The sequence below is a fragment of the Misgurnus anguillicaudatus genome, chromosome 11 (genome assembly GCF_027580225.2).
Source record: "Misgurnus anguillicaudatus chromosome 11, ASM2758022v2, whole genome shotgun sequence".
Classification (NCBI taxonomy): Eukaryota; Metazoa; Chordata; class Actinopteri; order Cypriniformes; family Cobitidae; genus Misgurnus; species Misgurnus anguillicaudatus.
In genome coordinates, this window is record NC_073347.2 from 28,096,132 (window position 1) to 28,119,160 (window position 23,029).

Here is a 23,029-nt window from a genome sequence, read left to right on the forward strand (position 1 = left end):
AATTATGAGACTGGTCTTGTTAGATTTCGTGAGGCATGCAGAGTCAAACGATACCACATGGTTTTTGGTCGGCCATTTTGTGTGTCGGCCATTTTGAATTTTTCTTTAAGTTTAAGTATTTCAGAAACGCAACTGTGTATTGTTATGAAACTTGGTATGGTTCATTACCTACATGTTCTGGGAGGACTTGTAAACTTTTCGGTGCCCCCTAGTGGTCAAGAGATTTGAAGCTATATCTCTGTATCTCTTTATCGTATTTACACCAAATTTGGTGGGTGTCATCACAATCAAGACCTGAGTCACAATTTATTTTTTGGTCAGTGCCCCCTAGTGGTCAAGTCATTTAATGACCTGAGGCACCATCTATTGTTTCTGCACCGCGCCGCCTAGTGGTCTCAAGATACAAAAAATTGCTATTTTTTCATAAAACTAATGCAAACTTAGATCTTAAATCATGACAGTCATCACGTATGAATAATTTTTTGCCATGTTTGGCTTGACCCCGGTGATTGCTGCTTGCAGCTATATTTTTACTCAAAGTCAACGAAAATCGAGCAGGACCAAAACATTTTACAGCTGATCGCCGTCAAAAAAGTTCAGTGACAATGTCCCAAGGATGACAGCAGCAATGACAGTGTTCTTAATATGACAAAGTGTTTTGATTAATACTTTTTTAATCAGTGTATACCACTAGTCAACTAAATGAATATAATATGGCAAAGATGAACGCACATATATATATATATATTGATTCAATAGATTTATATCATTTTGAAAAAAAAACTTGTCACAGATTTATTGCATTTTCCGGAAAAATTATCAGTTTTTATAATAAATCTTTGAAAATCAAATTATGGATTTGAATTTTTATTTTTATGAAAATCAAATTATGGATTTGAATTTTAATTTTTATTATAACCTAAAGATGCTATATGAAAGTTTGTAAAAGAAAATGGTGGTTTTCATCTTGTCACTTTCTTGGTATAGAAAGCACGTTTTACCGAAATTAGTCAAAATAGACTTATTGCTTTTTGGAACAAAACTCTTCATTTGTAGCATAAGCTAAAAATAGATTGGGTCAAAATGGTCCATTTTTTATGCACAAAATCATTAATATATTAAGTAAACATCATGATGCATATAGATATTTTGTAAATGTCCTACTGCAAATATATAAAAAAATTATTTATTATTAGTAATATGTATTGTTAAGGACTTCATTTGGACAACTTTAAAGTCGATTTTCTCAATATTTAGTTTTTTTGCATCCACAGATTCCAAATTTACAAATATTTGTATCTCGGCCAAATATTGTCCCATCCTAACAAATACATTAATGGAAAACTTATTTTTTCAACGTTCACACTGCGAAAAATTATTTTCAAGAAAAAAAATTGTAGTGTTTTTGTCTTGTTTTCAGTGGAAATATCAAAAAATTCTTAAATTAAGTTGTATTTTCTTGACGAGCAAAACAACCCAATAAAATAAGTCTAGTTTTTAGACCAAAAATATCAAATTTAAGTGATTTTGTGCATAAAACAAGCAGAAAAATGTGCCAATGGGGTAGGCAAAAAATCTTGAAAATTTTTCTTAAACACTAAATGCAAGAAAAATTCAGGAAAAATTTGCTTACCCAATTGGCAGATTTTTTGCTTGTTTTATTCACAAAATCACTTACATTTGATATTTCTGGTCTAAAAACTAGACTTATTTTCTAAGGTCGTTTTGCTCATCAAGAAAAAACATCTTAATTTAAGAATTCTTAGATATTTTTACTGAAAACAAGACAAAAATACTAAAAAATATTTTTCTTGAAAATAATTTTTTGCAGTGCAGATTATGTATACATCTCAATTTTAAATTTTTTTTTTACCCCTTTATGACTGGTTTTGTGGTCCAGGGTCACAAATGACTTTCATGATCATTAACTACTGTATTTGGAAACCAACTATAATACATCATATTAAACACTCTGACCATGTTTCATCCACTGCAAGCTACTGAACATATGGACCCATAATAGCGGACATTTTGGCGAGTTGTGAAAAACACCAGATTATATAATATGAGAAAGAATAATTTGGCATTCAATAATAAAAAACTTCATGTGATATGTCTTTGCTCGTAATACAACTTGTTAGTTGTTAACTCTCAGGGATGTGAAGGGCAACATGAAGTACATGTACCGTCTTTCGAGAGTTGAAAGTGGAGCAAAGGTGTAAAAGTGTGAAACAACAAGTTACATTACTGTGATGAGTACTACAAGACATCAACTTCTGTGAAGTCACGCAGGGCCACGAAAGCACACCACTGTATACAGATGCATGCTCACACATAGAAATACTAAAGTATCTGCTTACTTCACACTTGCGGGAGATCCCCGTGTAGCAGCCTGAACCCTCGAACCTTCCTAGAATGAGAGAGAAATGAGTCAGTGTTTCTCAGAGGTCTCACAATCAAATTTTCCTGTAATAAAATCAGACTAGCTGTTCTTAAAAAAGTTTCATGCCATGTCAAATCAATCCCATAACCCCAGGAGCAACATTAGGGAATTCGTTTATATTTTTGTGACCTAAGATAATGAAGCTGTAATTGGATTTTTAGTTTGGCACTGTAGGGTGCAAAGTAAAAATGTGTAATGGAGAGGAACAGCTGTGTACCTGATACTGTGTTGACACTGTCCCGCTCATGTCAGGACCCGATGAGTCCTGCAAAAGAACAGCAAAAATCAGTGAGGGAATAAGAGGTAGAGAGAGAGAGAGAGAGAGAGAGAGAGAGAGAGAGAGAGAGAGAGAGAGAGAGAGAGAGAGAGAGAGAGAGAGAGAGAGAGAGAGACATACCATTCTGCTCTGTAGTGTCTGCAGGTCATGTGATATCTGTCTGATCAAAAGGCGAAGCTTGTTGCTGATGACGTGAACTTTTTCTTTGGCCTCCAGCGTGTCCTCTTCCTGGTCCTGTAGCAAGATCTGAGAGGAGATTTCCTGTAGGGAGCAGACCTCCCTCTCACGAGACTGTAAATCCTGATGAACGGCCTACGCACGGAAAAACAGTCGAATAAATTTGAACTTAATCGATAAGACGTCACTGGGATTTTTCACAGATGCCCACACATAAACTCACCTCGAGTGTGTCTTTGTGTTCTTGTAGGATACGGAGGTCTGTGTTTTGGTCATGAATGTTGACCATGTATCGTTGGCTCTCCGCTTTAGCTAACCACAGCAGTAGAGAATGAAGAGTCTCGTGAAACTCCTGAGAGAAACAGAACATGACACGTCTGAATGACATTGTCTTTGTGTGTGTACTCTCATGTCTTTATCAGATTTAACTTAGGAAGCTGTATGGTACTATAGAAATGAAACAAAATTTAAGTTGATTGTGAAAGAACTCTGACACGGTACACTGATGGTTTAAGAACATCCTGTACCAAAGTCAAGAAACAAATAACCAACTAACCACATATCTTTGCTTATGTGGTTAACTTACAGACTTTCTGTCAAAAACAAACAAGTATCCTAAGATAAAATCTCATGCAAATGGGTGATGCTCGCGAAATAAGACTTATGAGGTGTCATGAAACATTGGGATAAAAAAGTAAATGCTATCAAAATAAGAAGCATATTGTTACAAACATCTCTTCATGTACTATTTTGCACATTATTTCAAATGACATTATACAAACCAATTTAGTTTTTTTTTCCACATTTAGGGGAAAATTTTAATTACCGCAACGTGTCCATGACTGGATTTGTGTTCTTTGACATGGAAATATTTATCATTAAAAAATCTAAAAAATAAAAAGCTTCAATGCATGTTATACTATAAACATTTACAGTAAAAGAAACATGTGGTATTTGGTGATCATTGGTAAATGTAGAGACAAAAATAAGGAATATAAATGTGTCCAAGACTAATTTTCTCATCCTCCGCAACAATTTTCAATCATTGTTTAAGCCCTCAAGGAACTAACATTTTCAAAAAAAAAAAAAAAGATATTTGGAAGGGACATAATTGACTGTGACACTCAAGATGGCTGCCAGGTAAGCAGTTCTTATTTTTTCTCTCCAGATAAAAGTTGAATTTTTGTTTGTCACAGTGCCTAGACAACTTTTTAGTTCTCATTACCGAAACATAAGTGTGTAAATGCATATATTTTATGTAGTATCATGTTGCGGTAATGATTCAAAAATTTGATAATGATAATCTAAAAAATGTAAATGATTCTATAGGAAATATTTTTAAATCCTTTAAAAATAATGGTTACAGTAAGTTCAGACCTTAATCATATATGTGCAAAAAAATTGGCCTCAGGGGTTTTTTAAAAATTGTAATGCTGGACACCTTTTAAATCTGGATTTCGTGAGAATCACCCACATGTGTAAAAATGCATATAGATATTGCACTGTTTACTAAAAGTGAGCACTGTTTACTAAAAGTGATGTGATGATGTCTTAAACCAGCCTTGTGCTGTTTTGTTTTACTTTTGTGTTACACATCACGTTTTTTTACCTGACACTCCATGAGTGCTTGATGCAATCTGTGTTCCCAACGGTCCAGCGCCGCACATGCCTGTGCCCATTTCTCATTGGCTGACTGTAGATTCTCACGCAACTCCTGTAGTTCAGTGCTGTCTCCGTGTTGGAAGCCCCGCCCACTTAGATTGACACCAATCATCGCCGTTTTGTAGCCGTTAAACGTTCTTTGCATTTCCTGATGAGACAAAAACTACATTAACCTACAGTGCAGAAGCCAATTTTGCATTTATTTTTTTATAATAATATAATAATAAATCTGGGAAGATCAGCACATTTCTTCAAAGATGCCGACAACAGCAAAAGTTGCTATGTTACCTTGCAACCACAAAAGGCGTATAGCTTGGCTAAATAACAACCTCACATGTGCACAAATCTCTATACAGCTATAACGTAAATGTTCACTGTGTAGATTTTTAGCGGTATCTAGTGGTGAGATTGTGAATTGCAACCAACGACTCTGTACACAGCTCACCCCTCCCTTTAGAAACCAAGCGTGCAGCACAAACCCTGAAAAGTGAAACCAAAACGTCTCAATCGCCCCCCCAGTGACTGGTCCTAGTATAGGTAATAAACCTCGCCCCCCCATGTTATTCAATGGGACTTGAGACCAAAGGAACAATGTAATTACACGTCTTAATTTTTTCCGAAGCTGGTTTCTGTCATTTACTGTAGTTTTTATCACGCTGATGTAAATTCAAGTGTCTTTTTAAAATATGTTTGTTTTTAGTCAATTATTTAATGCTGCGAGGGTGGTCCATAATTTCGCGGCTTTACTTCCTGCTCACTAGTGTGCAGGACTGGTCCCGAAATCGATACTGCGCAGACTCAAGACCCAAGATTTCAGCGCCATATCAGGACACTGGCGGCTTCACTTTTCACCAATGGAAGAGAGCGAATGGGCGTTGTCCATTTTTTTTATAGTCTATGTATGAAACGTATGGTGAAGCTACGGGACCTGACACAGGACAAACATGTCACCGTCTCAGACAACGTAGTTACAAAACGTGCTCTATAGAGCAGATTGTCCGTTTAGGGCTACTGTAAAAACATGCCGTCACGAAATGTCGACTTCCATGTAATGGGACCCGCGGTGTATGTAGATAAAAACGACGCACATTCTAAGGTAATAAAAACAAATACAGTTAATTAACTTTATACACCACTCATAATATAGTTATGTATATTATATTGCATTTCTGTCAAGAGATCCTTCTAAAATTTCCACAATGCACATTTAAAATAGTTTTAAGATAAAAACTACATTAATGTTGTATCTCAGTACCTTGAGTTTGTGGATATTGCTCTCTATGTCTCTGATGGTGGTTTTCGGCTCTATCGTTTGAAGTTTCTCCAGCTCGGGGATCACACCGTTTAACCATGCTGTGACATCACAGAGGTCAGAGTTGAGTTTGTGCCATTGTTGAAGATCTTGCGGCAAACCACACGACTGCACCTGCAGGAGTTCCCATCGCTCGATGACCCCTGAGGTCATCAGAGGGCAAAGGTCAGCCATATTTGAAACTCAATTGTACACAAGTAACAGATAGGCATGGGTTTGTATGTAGTACCTGTATTATCTGCAGCGGAGAGGGCTGTAAGTCCATGATCTACCAGTTGCTCTTCTTCATCCAGAATCAGTTTTACGCGCTTTATGCTGTCTATATTACCGGCGCACTCAGACATGAGTTTATCCTGCAGAAAAATGGCATATGCATGTAAATCAACTTGGCCAGTAAGGATAATCTGTGTACTGGTGTTTGTGTAAGTGTACTCACATAGGCCTGTGGATGATACTGTGAACTGTTAGGTGATGAAGTCAGGCTGGGTATGAAGTCTCTGTTTGCTCGTCTTCTGTCTGTCAAATCCGGTGAGTGCCACGTCTCCACAATTGATCTCCCCCCTGAGAAACAGAGAGAGAAAGAGAGAGAGATGTAATTTCAAACAGCATCGAAAACAATACAGGAAGTTAGTGGTCACAGATGCAGAGCATGCCACTAGATCACACAAAAATAGAAAGATGCAGGTCACCACAAAACAAACATCAAAACATTCATGTGAACTTGTCTGCATCGGATTGTACATGCAAATGTGCATACCACAAGCATTTACTCAAACATCAGTGCCATCAAGAATGTGTAATGGGGAGGTAAGGGGGGATTACGCATGTAGGTTATGCAGATGGCATGGTTTGATGCTAAAACGTTAGAAATGCATTTGTAATTTGAAGTCACAGTGCTATCAGCATGCAGCAGGCATGATGCCTACCAGTCCCAGCCCTCAGAGCTTTAGCTGTAGCTTTAGCAAATGACTCAGAACACTCAGTGACCTCTACATCTGTAACAGAAGAGAAGCAGACAGACTAGATATACTAACAGACGCAGCAGATCATAGACTGAGATCTAGAAGAGCAGCACAAGACAGACAGATCTAAATACACTCCACCATAGAAGCAGATAAAAGAAATAAATGTAGATGTGTGACCCTACCTGTGTTTTTACATTAAATCATTCTATATAAAAAACATTTGGTAAAAATATCACCTTGATATCTTTATTATTGACTGAATAAGGCCATGTCCTTTTGTACTCAAAGGAGAATTTCCAATTTAAAAACAAGCTTATATTTAACACTGCATCAAAACTGAACCATAATTTGCCTGTCTATGTATCACATACCATGTAAAAGCTAAGATTATTCTGGTTTCAGTGATATATGACACAGGAAAATGATTAAAGTCTAGTAAAACTATTGTACTGGGTTGTGTGCACATGCTTCCATGGGCATTGGAAATATTCTATGTGGGTGGGAGAAGATTCCACTAGAGGAATGCCCTAATAAATTAAACTCGCATTTTAGCTACAGCCTTGACTTCCACGCTGCTGCTTTCTCAAATCTGTTTCAATTACCTCATCAAAGTCCGTATAATTTAAACTTCATTTCGTGTATTCGAAAATTTCACTACTTTCGCATGTTGCACTCTGGGCTGCAATACAAGGTAAATAACATTTTTAGGCTATAAAAGCAATTGTTTAATTAAAAGGCATCTACTGCAGTACATGTTTTGGACCCACCCACATTTTTTTGGCTTCTGATGCCCACGCTTCAGGTGCTGCTTGTCATTATCGGATACGGAGATCATCACGCACCAGCATCCAAAAACTGAAAATTTGTTGACAAGTTGCAGCTTTAACATGTATTTAAAATAGGGTGGTTATCTTGTCAAAATTTGAGCTACAAAACAGGTACGCTGTTCTTGGAATTTTGGAGATGACATGAAAAATATCTGCACCGAAATAAGAACTGGGCAAATGTTGCAATATTTCTTGTGCAATTTAATATTATGGTCTGTTTTTACTTTCTAATGATAGTAAAGAGGTTCCTAAAATCAACAAACATAGAGACAATCAAAGTCAATGTTTTAGCAAGCCAAATTCAGGTATTTTCACGCAGAATAATAAAGCGTAGTGTCAATAAAATCAATAATTTCAGTATCTTTCATGTAATAAATAGGGCCAGATTTACTAAATGCTTCCAAAAAAAGCACAGATGGGAGTGGTAATATCTGAGGGTTATTTACTAAAAAGGTGCAAATTAAGTAATACAGGCGCAACAGCCGATTTCCATAATGACCAACGCAATCTACTAAGGGGCTGTTTACATTTGGTATTAAGATGTGTTTTCGTATCGGATCACAAGTGGATGAGAGAGACACATCACGTTTACACCTGGTATTTAAATCCGTCTCTTTTGTCCTGAATGCTGTGAGGGGGCGGTCTGGGAGACTGTGGGCGAGTCTCTCTGCTGTCATTTAAATGCGAGTGGGAGTAATGGCGACAAGTTTATATGGACGCGAACTAATATTATGTCGAAATCCACTGCTTTTGTTGTAAGTTATCATGCTGCACAGTGTTTGTACATGTATATGTTAAAGCTTTGTCTGATATTTCAGTGCAATTGATGAAAACGGATTGCGCAACATTTTACACGCTTGCAAAACGAAACTACGCTGAGATCAACTAAAGGTTAAAAATAGCGCCAGAAGTCAGAAAAGACGTAAAACATTGTGTTCAGTACCTTAGATTAGATAAATGGGCGAAGAGAAGGCGGTCCGTGTTGCTGGTTGAATATGCGTTTACACTACAAAAGCAATCCGATCGAAAGGGTTTCCGACTACCTCTGAATGTGGTTGAAAGTGGACGAGCTCAAAATTTTTAAACATTGTTTACACTTGGCATACAAAACGCATGTTAATGTCAAGTGTAAACAGCCTCTAAGATCAGCGAAAAAATTAGTTCAGGGTCGCAAATATGCTGAGCTGGTGAGGTGAGGGTGATCTACTAGCGCCTGATTCGCTTGAGTACAGCACCACCGACATCCCAGCTAACAGAGCTGAAAAGAACTGGAGGACAAAAATGAAGGTTTTTGAAACACCTTGTATTGTGTGACAACTTCTAGTGACTCCTCTTTTATTTCCTCCAGCATTAAGAAAATAACATGGCTTTGCAAACAATGTTTTTAAATAATTTGTTCCTCTGACATTCCAAATAAACTGTGTGTGGAAAAAAATCCTGTGCCTTGTACCACATATTTTCTGATGTCTGCCAAGCCTTCTCCTATCAGTTACAATTTCAGCTATTTCAAGCACAAAATGATTTCAGACATGTTTTAAATAATGCCGCAAATACTAGTAATATCACACACGCAAACATGTAGTAATTTGTGTTGCGTGAATTATGTAAATATTCTACTCCCCTAAATTTTGCATCTGAAAGGGAAACTCCTAGAAATGCATACGGTATGCAATAAGGTCAGTTGCAAAAATAAGTGGACCACACCTTTTCAGCACTAATTATACACTCCGCGTCTTAAGTAAATCCTGACAGTCTTTATTTAACGCCAAAATTATGGTTTGCGCTGGCACAAGCTGTTAGTAAATCTGGTCCTAAATCTCCAAATAAGATTACACCACTTTAGTTTGGGTGGACAATAAGGTAGGTTTATTACTATAAGTGACCCTGGACTATTTGAAACTCCAAAATTTTGTAAACTTGTTAAAAAAGTGTTTTTTTAAGTGTTAATGAACTTTTTTTGAATGGCACAACACAGTCCTGTAGATCGCCATTGTTGTTATGGTTGTGTAGTGCTCACGCATGTATGTAGACTTAACACGTAATATGGTCTTGCAGATTTGCTTTTTTGTCATTTACAAGGAAATAATGTTGTTGTTTTTAAAATCTTGCACTTTGAAAAGTTAGCATTTTAAGGACTTTTATTGTGCATTTCTGAAAATGCATAATAAAAGCTCTGAAAATGCTAACTTTTTCCTACGTTTTCTGTTTTTGGTTGAAAAAAATAACAGAGAGCTCTACTGTAGATAAATGTAGCGACAGACAGGAAGATCTAGATCAGGGGTCTCCAACCTTTTAGTGAGCAATGGCTACCACAATGGATAAAACAATCTGGAGGGCTACTTTTTTGATATAGTCTACTTTTTGATATAACAACTTTTTTGCTTTACTTGTTGATTTTGTGTTATTTTTCTGATTGATATGTTTTATCATTGTTAAAATGTTAACATAGATAAAATAAGCCGAGCTAATATAAAAAATGTAATAAATAAATATTAAAATGAAGGCTATTAATATAATGTGCTTTGGCGGGCAACTCACAGACTCCATGTTGGAGACCACTGATCTAGATTTTCTTTATAAGATCACCTTTTTGTTACTCTATTAAAGGCTCACTAAGCGAATCTGCGAGACGTTAGTTATTGTTGACGTTTGAAACTGTTTTCAAACAGACGGAGCTAACTCCTCCCCCTCCCTTCCGTGCTTTCATGAACGTGCCCAACCCCCACCCCAAATCCTTTTTGTCGTTTATTGCCTGGAATACTTTGTTTTGTTTTGTGATGCTAGGTTTGGCCACTATGTTGATATTGCCGTTTGTGAAGCCTGGGCTGTCTACAGAGATCGCGTTTTTTTACAGTTTGATCAGCGGACAGGCAGCAAGCAGATAGTGAAGAGATGTTTCTGGTATGTAACAAAAAATGTTTTATGGTCTAAAACGCTTCAATTCGCTTAGAGCGCCTTTAAAGTAAAAGGAGGAGCTTTAGTGTTAATTTATATGGTCAACTTTATGTTATTGTCTTCATACCTGATAGGGCGCTGCAATATGTCAACTCTTCATCATCCTCTGGAGATGATGATCCCCCCACATCCACGGTGTGGTCCCACTCCAGGGGAATGGAGTCCACACTGGCGGGTGTCTCGCGTCCAGAGTGTTCCAGAGTAGCTGGTATCAGGTGACACGCAGACTGCTGTACGTTGGCGCCCATATCAGCTTCATCTTCCTCCTGTTCCCTCTCCCACACCCCACTCAACTCGTCCTCTGGATCAGTGTCTCTGTCTGAGAAATCTCTGTCCTCATCCAAAATCTAAGAAAAAAAGAAAGAAGGGCGAAATTAGGGAGAAAAATGTTTTTGTGCACTTGAAACTTGACTGTCGTGATGCAGTATTATGTAAATGGTCCCATCTTCAATAGCTAAAGGTAGTTTATGCGCAGTTTGATAATATGCTCTTTATTTTTTTCGAAAAATAAAGACTCAAAAATGTGTCAATTTTCGATTGGAGCCCATCAGTATGTCCAATGATTTTCAACTGATGCTATAAAAAAACTTGTCCAGCTAGAAAAATACAATAAGGATCTCTCATCAGAACAACATAGAGTTCATACAGTAGTAGCATATATATGAAGACACACAGATGCCAGGCAGGCATTATTACTTCTCTCGTTTTCTAAACTCAACTAAAGTTACTAGCACTATGGGTATTTGCAACTTGTTTTTTTTTTTAACTAACCGGTCGTCTGTTGATCAGGCGATGATGGAATCGGGCGACCCTTCCAAACACTTCCTGGCAGTACGAGTGCAGCTCCTCTAATTCATCTTCGATGAGTACGGCATCCAGTGGAGCGCTCTTCTGGATCAGGTTCTCTCCAAACACGATCAAAGCATCAATTTTATTGGTGTTTAGAGTGATCTCTTGCTGAAATGCCTGTTGGAGATAGAAAGTCCTTTAATATTCATTCTTTCTACATTACTTCCGGTATGATCGCCATGTACTGACGTTTAATTGGCGCATCTTTTCGTGGATGTCGCTCTCTGAAAAATGCTCCACGTTGGTGAGCTGAAGGTCCATCTCAGTCAGCCAGACCAGAATGGCTTCCCTCGTCCCCTCAAAGTCTTCACGCTGAGATGTGAAGTGCTAGATGGAGAAAAGGAGTTTAGATGGATGGACTGTCAAGTGGATATAACTTGTAATATACATCAAATCGTTGGGTTATAAATAAACCTATGCTGGGTTGTTGCAACCATGGCTTGAAACAACCCAGCATAGGTTACTTTATACTGTAACCCACCAGTTGGGTTTGTCCATATTTGACCCATCATAGGTTAAAACAACCCAACATTTTTTTGAGAGTGTACAGTTTGAGGATCGTCTAACCTTTAACCTGCGGAGGACTGCAGACACTCTCTTCTGTAGCGAGTCCCAGCGCTGGTTTCCCTCATGTACCATCACCTTTAGCTTACTGGCACCGTCGGTTCGATTCTCTCGTGCCAAACGTCTGTATTGTTTATTCACCAGCTCTAGCTGTGTCAGACGCTCATGAACCTGACGCTGGAATGCCTGTGTATGTTACACAAGATAGTTAAAATCTGTCCAAACGGTGTGTTAATGCAACATCTACAATTATAGCTAAACCTCATCCGGCAAAACCGACCTCAAACTTTTTGAGTTCTTCTTTAGCGCAGGTGTACAGTACATCTTTGGTGGCAGGGTTGGCCGCTGTGCGTTCTGCTGTGTTCAGCCATTCCTCAAAGCGCGCATAGTCGTCCATGAACTTGCACCACAGTCGCCATGTCTCCTCAATCCTACAGGGGGTGAATGTCAAAGCAAATCAGCTTGTTATTCACCAATTCCAGAAAGGTGCTCTGCAAACAGCCTACAAAGTACAATCTCCTCTACAATAGTCCACGAGTCAACAGTGGGGCTGAAATGGTTACTACTATGTTTATATATAATATTTGCGTGAATGTGTGTTTGTATTGACCTCATTCTTCTCTCCATTGACATGGCACATATGTTTCTCCAGCGGCGGTCGAGGCTGAGCGTGGTCTGCTGAATGGAGTCATTCTCTCCATCACTGCCACATGCGTCTGCATCATGCAGCAATACATCGCAAAGGGTCAGCACAGATGTTACTCCCTCTGTATGCTGTTCAATGTCCCTCTGCAAGTCCTGGTGAAGACAAACAAAATCAAACATGGTCCACAAACTCAAAGAACAAAGTCATAAATGTTGTGTTCTGTGATTTCTGCTTATACTATATATATATATAGTATAAGCAGCTGATATCAATTAGTACTGATAGGGGTCAGGGTTTCTCTCTCAATACTGACAGATTTCAGGTGATCTCCTGGCTTTCTATGCCATTTTGCACCTTGTTCCCTTCATGTGTTCAATACTTATTCCCTGTGTCATTTCACTTCACTTTTTATGACTCAACTTGTATACTTAAATGTTCTGATTAATGAATTCAATATTTGGGCTTGATGGCTACATCTGGTGGAAATTTTGTGTCAATAGCCCACTTAGAAATCCCCTTACTGATAAAAATGCTGATGTGTCAGATATATATATATAAACTATTGCATTTCTTATATTGAAAATGCTGATTACCTGATGCTCTGTGAGTTTGCGTTGTATCTCATCGCTGTGGCAAACACTGTATGTGATGGGTTTGGCCAGCTCACTCTCAACACGGGAAAGCCAGGAACGAAGATTGCTCATGTTCTTATCCAGCTGCTGAACTGTTACTAAAGTCTCCTTCAGCTTCTTCACCCTAAAATACCATCATGCAAACAATAAAGCGATTTCTTACTGTCAGTCAATTAGTAAGGAAACCGCAGTGAAGTTTTATTTAGTCCACCCTAACATCATAAAACAGATACACATAAAATATAAACATTATATTCCATATCAATTATTATTATTATTGTTATAAGAAGAACTTTATTGTCATTGCACAACAAAATTACATTTGTCAGCATTATCTTTAGCATTTTAAAATGTAATTTTTTACGCAAAAGGGAAAAAGGCAATTTTAAAGTAATCCAAGTACAGAATTTAAAGAGTATTAGGTAGAAATGGTAACACTTTACAATACGGTTGCATTTTTTATCATTTGTCAATGCATTAGCTAACATAAACTAACAATAAACAGAACGTCTACAGCAATTTTTAAACTTAGTTAATGTTAATTTCAGCATTTACTAATACATTTTTTAAAAGTTGTAACTATTAACATTAGTAAATGCATAATGAACTAGCAATTGTAGTCGCATTAACTTAATAAATGCTGAAAACTATATTTCTAGTAGAGGTCGGCTGATAGTGGATTTTACCGATAGCGATAACTAAGTTGGTCCCTACTTGTCGATAACGATTAATCAACTGATAGTTTTTAAAATGGACACTGGATCAAAACACAACACATAACATTCAAAGTAAAACAGTGCTGAAATGTATTACAAAAGTAATAAAACACCAATACTGAACCATGAAAATGTGCTAAATGAAATAAATAAATGAATAAATATATGAATAAATATTAAAGTAAATAATTCTGTGAAATACTCCCACTGGTAAAATTTTAATAACACAAATGTATATTATATGTGAAGTCTTGTACTTTATATGCTTCTGTTTTAACATTTAATGATTTTTGTGTAACTGGGACTACTAATATTATTGTCCTGTCAGCCTTGAAGACAAACTTGCTGTTGTTGTTTGTCTGCTAATGCAACAGCTATTCAGCAAATTAATTACTTTATAATGATATGAAGCAGCGGACGCACTCGAAAAAACTATTGGCATGCATTTTTTGCCCATAGCCGATTGTTCCACCAATGAACTATCGGTGCCGATTAATCTGCAAAACCGATAAATTGATCTACCTCTAATTTCTAGTTCATATTAGTTAATGCATCTACCTGTTAACAAAAACAACCATGTTGTAAAGTGTTACCGTATATAAAGCATGATATGTAAGTAAACAGTACATTGTATAAAATTGCAAGGGTGCAAATGTGCAAGTAAACATGTAATACAAGCAGTATAATATATTAATAAATTGTGTATTGTATAAATTGCAAGGGTGCAAAGATGTCTAAAAAAGTGTCTTGGTATAATAAAGATTGCATCTTATCAGACTGTTGTTCCTTTACAGCAAGTCTGCAAAGCTAAGATTCACAAAGAAGAGAAAACAGAACAAAAGCCTTTCTGATAAGTCTGAATGTGCAGTGAACCACATCAGATCTGCCTGGTGCACTCCATTCAATCCATAGCAACCACTAAATGTGTGGACGGTCTACTAATGCTCAAGAGTGACGTCAAATGACTACGGGGGAATGCTACCATCCTCTTAGTCACGTGACCTTTTCCAATGGAGGACCGACCAAAACAAACCAGAGTGGTGATGTGGAAGACATGACATCACACAACAACTAGCACGTGACTGAGATGCGGTGTTTGCATTGATATAAATCAAATTAAATACACAATATGAGGGAAAAAACTACATTTAAAGAGGGCATCCAGCATATCATTTTTTATGCATTGATAATTCTGGATGCATCTTGCATGCTCCTTAAAGCCTGGAAGCCGTTTTTGGTGCATGTCTGCATGGTGAGACTAAGTGAGAGCATGCACAATTTCTTTCCCTTCATCATGCACGTCCTCCACAAAAACATGCAAGTGTTTCATGCAAAGCATCATTTTAGTCCTGTAACTGAGGCTTTCGGTAATTCGGCTGCTTTCTGCACACACACGCGCTGACAAAACCATCACCCTTCCTCCTTTATTTCTCTCCCTCACACAGACGCATGCTTACATGACATCCCCGTGTGTATGCGATTAGGAAACACTTACTCACAGACCGGTGAGGAAGCTCCATGACTCTCTCGTGTCAGTGTTAGCATGTCTGAACGACCAGACTCACACACGCTCTCTTCGTAGACTGTGAGCTACTGTATATTACACCATTCCTGGTCTTCCCTCTCTTATTATTCAACCTCACTCGCTCACTCTCCCTCCCTTTCTGTATGGCCAAGAAAAGACTAATGTGTAAAGCATGCAATGGGATCGCATGGGCATCTTATAAGTTACGTATACAGTGTGCTTGGAATTTTTTTTTGATACAATATCCGGCAGCATTACTGAATGCACACTCAACAGCAGGCTGTTTAAACAGTAATATCAGCAAACAAAAAATTCCAAATTGACTCCAAACAGTCATTAATTCATTTATGCTAAAGTCGAGATCTGATTGGGTGATCTTAAGTCTGTTTTTACCTAAATCAAGAAATTAACCGATAAGAGTTTTCATTTTTGGGTTAACTACTCAAACAATCAAATTAAATAAGCAAATAAATCTGGCTAAGGGAACAACTGGTGGTGGGTCTCTCACAGATAAAGCTGCTACGCCAATTCATTCATTCTCCAGAAGAGGGTAATTCATGGGGGTGGGAGAATTTCGAGCACACTTCAGCCGTCTGAAGGTTTAATGTAATTGTTCCAAATTCACGGTTAATCAGTATTCTCCTGTTCTTTACTCAAAGGGATCTCTATTCGGCATGATAGTCACGGTGAAGATTATGTTGTAACGTTAAATCTTATTTGCCATAGCAACAGTTCCATCTACAGGTGTCTGAACCTCGGAGTGGATCACTGCATTGCCACGACAACCAATTTTCCTCGGCAAACAAATTGGAAAACAAATTTCCCTGGCCAATTGCTGCAGTCAACATCAAACATGCAGAGAAACACACAGCAGTATAAAAAATATGACTCTGACCACAAAACCAGTCATAAGTCACATGGGTATATTTGAAGAGTTTGGTTCCAAAATGCGATAAACGCCATTTTATTTTTAAGCAATAAGGTACGAGAGGCTGTGCTGTATCGTGAATAAGTAACGGCTGAAGGGCGTTGTTAGGCACGACGCGAAGCGGAGTGCCTGCAACCCTTCAGCCGTTACTTATTCACGACACAGCACTTGCCTCGAGTACCCTACCGCTTTTATAAAACGGTTACCACACAATATTAAAGTTAAAAAAAAAATTGTGCAACTTTCATGAAGTTAAATCAATAAAAGCATTCCTTCCGCTAGAAAAAATAGTCCCTGAATGCAAACAACAACATGGAAGCTCAAATAAAAACAACAAACTGCTCTCAGACTTTGTCTCATTATATGTTTATGTGTTGCTAAGGGTGTTGCTAAGGGCGCAGTAATATTAAATAGAACCGTTGGGTGAAGCGGTCATAGCAGTGTTTTATTGTGAATAAAGCACACCTATTGACCAATCAGAATCAAGGATTGGAACTAACCGTTTTATAATTAAAATTAGTTACCACCAGAATCATTATTGTATCAGGTATTAAAAAGTTAATTCTTAATTTTATGCAAAATCCGTTATCAGCCGTGTTATTCTGTCATGTTTTCTCTAGGGCTGCACGATTTGGGCAATTTTTCCCATTGCGGTTATTGATGCTAATATTGCGATGTGCGATTGCGATTATACTAAATGGTATCATGAGTCAACTTGATGGGTTTTAAGGAAAATCCACACACAGTTTAGTTTGATAATGCTAAAATGTGTATTTGTAAAACTATAAATGTTTTCGCATTGCCACGTGATGTAGCAACTGCTCAGTGTCAGTAATCCTAAATCCAAAATATCCCTATACAACAGACGTAGAGTTTTTTTTTAGCTACCAGATCACTGTCAACCTCCTCTGCATTCATCTTCGCTCTGGTATTTCCGCGCTGTGCACACACAAGTGACGACGCACGCCATACACGTGCATGGCACACATGCACTGCCTTTTTTGTTCGTTTTTCTTTTTTTAAACAGCAAGGAAAATCATCAAACTGTTATCAGAAAGTTTGTGTTAACAAGTCCACACATTTATTTATTTAATATAATTGCAACATTTTGCTGTCATATAATCGCACAGGCTGACATCGCGATTGCGATGCGATTAATTGTGCAGCACTAGTTTTCTCCCTTTTTCCCAGAACGCGATAAACGCCAGTCCTCTTTCTCTGCAGAATGCAATAAATCCGCTCAACAAATCACAGAGCACCATGCCACGCATTGCAAACAATAATGGGGCCGTTGAATACACAGAATCCTAGTTTTCCTTATCTACTTTGTACTTCATGATCAATAAACAAACAAAAACAAAATAATACTTTTGATGGCATTGATAAACCTGTGGTGGTTTCTGTGGCGGGGAAGAAACGTAAGCCACTCGGGCGAGGGAAAAATGTCGGCTGTTGCTTGTTCTCACACGACAGCATCAAGCTTCTGTCATGCTAACACATTGACCGTAGGGGATCTTATGAAAAACTTTACATTATTTTACTCGAAGTCAGCGACAATCGAGCAAGAATAAAACATTTTACAGCTGATCGCTTTCAAAAAAGTTCAGCGACAACGTCCCAAGGATGACAGCAGCAATGACAGTGTTCTTAATATGACAAAGTAAGTGTTTTGATTAATGCCATTATTGTTAATGTTTTTTATTAGTGTAGTGCACTTGTCAACTAAATGAATATAACATGGCACAGATGAAAAACTGTGGATTTATTGCATTTTGCGGAAAAAAATAATTAGTTTTTATAACAAATCTTTAAAAACCAAATTATGGATTTTAATTAGGGGCCAAGCACCTATGGTGCTGTGGCACCTATTGTTTCTGTTAGTATTATTATTATTCTTCTTAATCTTAATCTTCCCCAATGGGAGTCTATGGCAGCCCTATGAACCGTATGTAGAAAAATGATGAAATTTGGCACAGTTGTAGTGGTGGTCATAAATAGTCATTTGGCCAAAAATGGGGTCTCTAGCAGTAACTCTATAGCGCCACCATCATCTCAAAAATTCAATATTCAAATAGTTATAACTGGTGATCCATTAGATCTATGAGAATTCTACTTAGTACACGTGATTGCTCTCATCTCGCTTATTGAATTTGATACTTTACAGTAAGACTCCTCCCATTACAGTATCGGCCATTTTGAAATGTACAGTATTTCGTTTTTTCGCTACTCCTCCTTCAAATTTGGTTCAATTCTTATGAGATTTGGCACATGTGATCTTTGGAGTGAGCCGCATAGAAATGACTGAACAGAATTATGATATTTTTCTTTATTCAAAAGTAATTAATGCGTGAACTTAACGAGATTGACGCAAAATTGGTTCTGAAGCTGTATCTCGGTCATTCTTTGATCAATCGAGATGAAATTTGGTACGCTTCATGTCGACCATGAAATGGGGGTCCATGCCAAATTTGGTGACAGCGCCACCTATGGGTCATGAGATAGGAAAAAAGGCTATTTTTGTGCATAACTTCTGAATCGTTTGTCAGAAAATTATGATCTTGGTGTCTACGGATTCCTTGGCTCATGCCGCATCTGTCGATATGTATTATGCCGGGATTGACCGAACCGCCTGTCCGCAATTTTGAAACCTGTGATAAATTGCTATAACTTTTGAAGTATCGGATATATCGGCGCAAAAATCGGTAGGGAGCTTGGCATGACGTCCTGAGGAAATCAGAGAACAGCGCCACCTAAGGGTTATAAACTATAACAGTTCTTATAGAACTGCTTATAACTTCTGAATTCTTTGTATGGCATGTAAGCTCTTTTCTGCTGCCCCTTGAGCTGTGTCTACTGAGTGGCGCATCTGTTAAGTCGTATGCATTGAGATCCTGAGTTCATGGGTTCGAATCCTGCCTGAGGCAGGTGTTAATTTGTTCTATTAAAGTTTTGTTCTTTCCCACCTATTTGTCTCGACCTGTCTGTAGTTCACATATGTTCTATTTTTGCCATGTTTTCTGTTGCTGCTCTGCACTGCGGTGGTTCTGCTCTGTCATTGCTACACTTTGGGTTCTTTGCGGCGCCTTGTGTTCTTGATGCACCTTGGGTGCTCAATGCGCCCTGGGTGATTGATACGTTGTATCTTTCTTGCTGTGCTTTTGGTGCTCATTGCGCTGATGGTGCTTGGCCCCGTATCGCTGCTTGCAGCTATATTTAGGGGTCAAGCACCGAAGGTGCTGAGACACCTATTGCAATTGTTAGTATTATTATTATTATTATTCTTACTCTTGTCCAATGGGAGTCTATGGCAGCCCTATAAACCATAAGTAGTAGAATGATGAAATTTGGCACAGTTGTAGTGGTGGTCCTAAATAGTCATGTGACCAATAATGGGGTCTCTAGCAGTAACTCTATAGCGCCACCAGCAGATCAAAAATTCAACGTTCGAACTGTTATAACTAATGATACATTTGAACTATGAAAATTCTACTTAGTACACGTGATTGCTCTTCTCACATTAATTGATTTTAATACCTTACAGTAAGACTCCTCCCATTACAGTAGTGGCCATTTTGAAATGTACAGTTCTTTGTTTTTTCGCTACTCCTCATTCAAATTTGGTTCAATTGTTATGAAGTTTGTCACAGATGATCTTTGTAGTGAGCTGCATAGAAATGACCGAACAGATTTTTGATATTTATCTTTATGCAAAAGTAATAAATGCATGAACTTAACGAGGTTGATGCAATAATGGTTCTGAAGCTGTACCTCGGTCATTCTTTGATCAATTGGAATGAAATTTGGTACACTTCATGTTGACCATGAACTGGGGGTCCATATCAAATTTGGTGACAGCGCCACCTATGGGTCATGAGATAATAAAATAGGCTATTTTTGCCCATAACTTCTGAACTGTTTGTTCGAAAATTATGATCTTGATGTCTATGGATTGCTTACATCATACCGCATCTGTCGATCATACCGCCTGTCCGCCATTTTGAAATTTCACATAATTTTTTATATTTTTTTAACTATTGGACATATCCGCGCAAAAAGTGGTAAGGAGCTTTGACATGATGTCCTGAAGATACCTGGGAAGTCAGAGTACAGCACCACCTAGGGGTAATAAACTATAACCGTTCTTATGGAACTGCTTATAACTTCGGAATACTTTGTCTGATATGAATTTCTTTCTGAAATTGTATTCACTGGTTTATGCCGGTTGCAATGATACCTAATTTGTCATTTTCCAACATTCTGTTCATGTATTATTGTAAAGCATTTGGTAGATGATTTTTCCGCTACTCCTTTCACAAATTTTGTTTATTTTTTGCCAGGTTCTGCTCGTATAATGTTTGGAGCAATCCGCACAGAAATGACTGAACAGATTTTTGATATTATGTTATCTTTCTTAGAAATACCACTCCAAAGTTGACCGTGCCTGTGACGTTGTCTATTTTTCATAGTAAATTAATGTGACTGTATATTACATTGTATAGCATTACTATACATAATGATCTGCTTGTCTTCAATTTCACTTGAACTCATGTACATTGTATTTCTGTTATTTCTTCTTCTGCTGTGTCAATTCTGCATCTTTGGTGATTGACATATGTCAATCCTTGCAGATATCTAATCTTTTTCTGCTGCCCCATGAACTGTGTCAACGGAGTGGCGCATCCAGGAAATCACATGCATTGAGATTCTGAGTTCTTGGGTTCGAATCCCACCTGAGTCATGTATAAGGTTTTTCTATTAATGTTTTGTTCTTCCTCATCAATTCTTCTCAACCTGTCTGTAGTTCACATATGTTATATTTTTCCATGTTTGCTGTTGTTACTCTGCATTGTGGTGGTTCTGCTCTATGATTCCTGAGCCTTGCGTATTTGATGCGCTTTATGGTGCTTGCTGTGCTTTGTGTGCTTGCTGTGCTTTGTGAGCTTGCTGTGCTTTGTGAGCTTGCTGTGTTTGTGTGCTTGCTGTGCTTTGTGAGCTTGCTGTGCTTTGTGTGCTTGCTGTGTTTTGTGAGATTGCTGTGCTTTGTGTGATTGCTGTGCTTTGTGTGCTTGCTGTGCTTTTTGGTCTTGCTGTGATTTGTGTGCTTGCTGTGCTTTGTGTCCTTGCTGTGCTTTGTGAGCTTGCTGTGCTTTGTGAGCTTGCTGTGCTTTGTGTGCTTGCTGTGCTTTGTGAGCTTAATGTGCTTTGTGTGCTTGCTGTGCTTTGTGAGCTTGCTGTGCTTTCTGAGCTTGCTGTGCTTTGTGTGCTTGCTTTGCTTGGTGAGCTTGCTGTGCATTTTGAGCTTGCTGTGCTTTGTCAGCTTGCTGTGCTTGGTGTGCTTGCTGTGCTTAGTGAGCTTGCTGTGGTTTGTGAGCTTGTTGTGCTTTTTGAGCTTGCTGTGCTTTGTGTGCTTGATGTGCTTTGTGTGCTTGATGTGCTTTGTGTGCTTGCTGTGTTTTGTGAGCTTACTGTGCTTTGTGTGCTTGCTATGCTTTGTGAGCTTGCTGTGCTTTGTGAGCTTGCTGTGCTTTGTGTGCTTGCTGTGCTTTGTATGCTTGCTGTGCTTTGTGAGCTTGCTGTGCTTTGTGTGCCTGCTGTGCTTTGCGTGCTGGCTGTGCTTTGTGTGCTTGGTGAGCTTGCTGTGCTTTGTGAGCTTGCTGTGATTTGTGAGCTTGCTGTGTTCTGTGTGCTTGCTGTGCTTGCTTTGGGTGTTCATTATTGCGCTGAAGGTGCTTGGCCCCGAGTTGCTGCTTGCAGCTATATTTATTATTATTATTATTTTTCCCCAATGGGAGTCTATGGCAGCCCTATGAACCGTACATAGGAAAATGATTAAATTTGGCACAGTTGTAGAGATGGTCATAAATAGTCATGTGACCAAAAATGGGGTCTTTAGCAGTAACTCTATAGCGCCACCAGTAGTCCAAAAATTCAATGTTCAAACTGTTATAATTGGTGAACTATTTGATCTATGAAAATTCTACTTAGTACACGTGATAGCTCTCATCCCGCTTATTGAATTTGATACTTTACAGTAAGACTCCACCCATTACAGTAGCGGCCATTTTGAAATGTACAGTATTTCGTTTTTTCGCTACTCCTCCTTCAAATGTGGTTCAATTCTTATGAGATTTGGCACAGATGATCTTTGGAGTGAGCCGCATAGAAATGACCGAACAGAATTTTGATTTTTATCTTTGTTCAAAAGTAATAAATGCGCAAACTTAACGAGGTTGACGCAAAAATGGTTCTGAAGCTGTAGCTCAGTCATTCTTTGATCAATTGCAATGAAATTTGGTACACTTCATGTGGACCATGAACTTGGGGTCCATGCCAAATTTGGTGACAGCGCCACCTATGGGTCATGAGATAATAAAATAGGCTATTTTTGCCCATAACTTCTGAACTGTTTGTCAGAAAATTATGATCTTGATGTCTATGGATTGCTCACTTCATGCCGCATCTGTCGATGTGAATTATGCCGTGTTTGACCAAACCGCCTGTCCGCCATTTTGAAATTTCAAATAAATTGTTATATTTTTTGAACTATTGGA

The 23,029-nt window shown here is 38.2% G+C and overlaps 1 protein-coding gene across 1 annotated transcript in view; it reads right to left on the minus strand.

Moving 5' to 3' along the window:
- Nucleotides 1–23,029, minus strand: part of syne2b (spectrin repeat containing, nuclear envelope 2b) — a 191,307-nt gene that overhangs the window by 20,467 nt on the left and 147,811 nt on the right. Inside the window, exons 116-131 of the mRNA XM_073873482.1 lie at nt 13,271–13,433; nt 12,642–12,829; nt 12,312–12,462; nt 12,035–12,217; nt 11,657–11,794; nt 11,390–11,584; nt 10,686–10,965; nt 6,798–6,866; nt 6,308–6,432; nt 6,101–6,224; nt 5,815–6,014; nt 4,507–4,707; nt 3,121–3,249; nt 2,841–3,032; nt 2,661–2,708; nt 2,361–2,410 (exon numbers count right to left, since the gene is read on the minus strand). Coding sequence (XP_073729583.1) covers nt 2,361–2,410; nt 2,661–2,708; nt 2,841–3,032; nt 3,121–3,249; nt 4,507–4,707; nt 5,815–6,014; nt 6,101–6,224; nt 6,308–6,432; nt 6,798–6,866; nt 10,686–10,965; nt 11,390–11,584; nt 11,657–11,794; nt 12,035–12,217; nt 12,312–12,462; nt 12,642–12,829; nt 13,271–13,433 — 2,436 coding nt within the window. The remainder of the gene's footprint in view (nt 1–2,360; nt 2,411–2,660; nt 2,709–2,840; nt 3,033–3,120; nt 3,250–4,506; nt 4,708–5,814; nt 6,015–6,100; nt 6,225–6,307; nt 6,433–6,797; nt 6,867–10,685; nt 10,966–11,389; nt 11,585–11,656; nt 11,795–12,034; nt 12,218–12,311; nt 12,463–12,641; nt 12,830–13,270; nt 13,434–23,029) is intronic.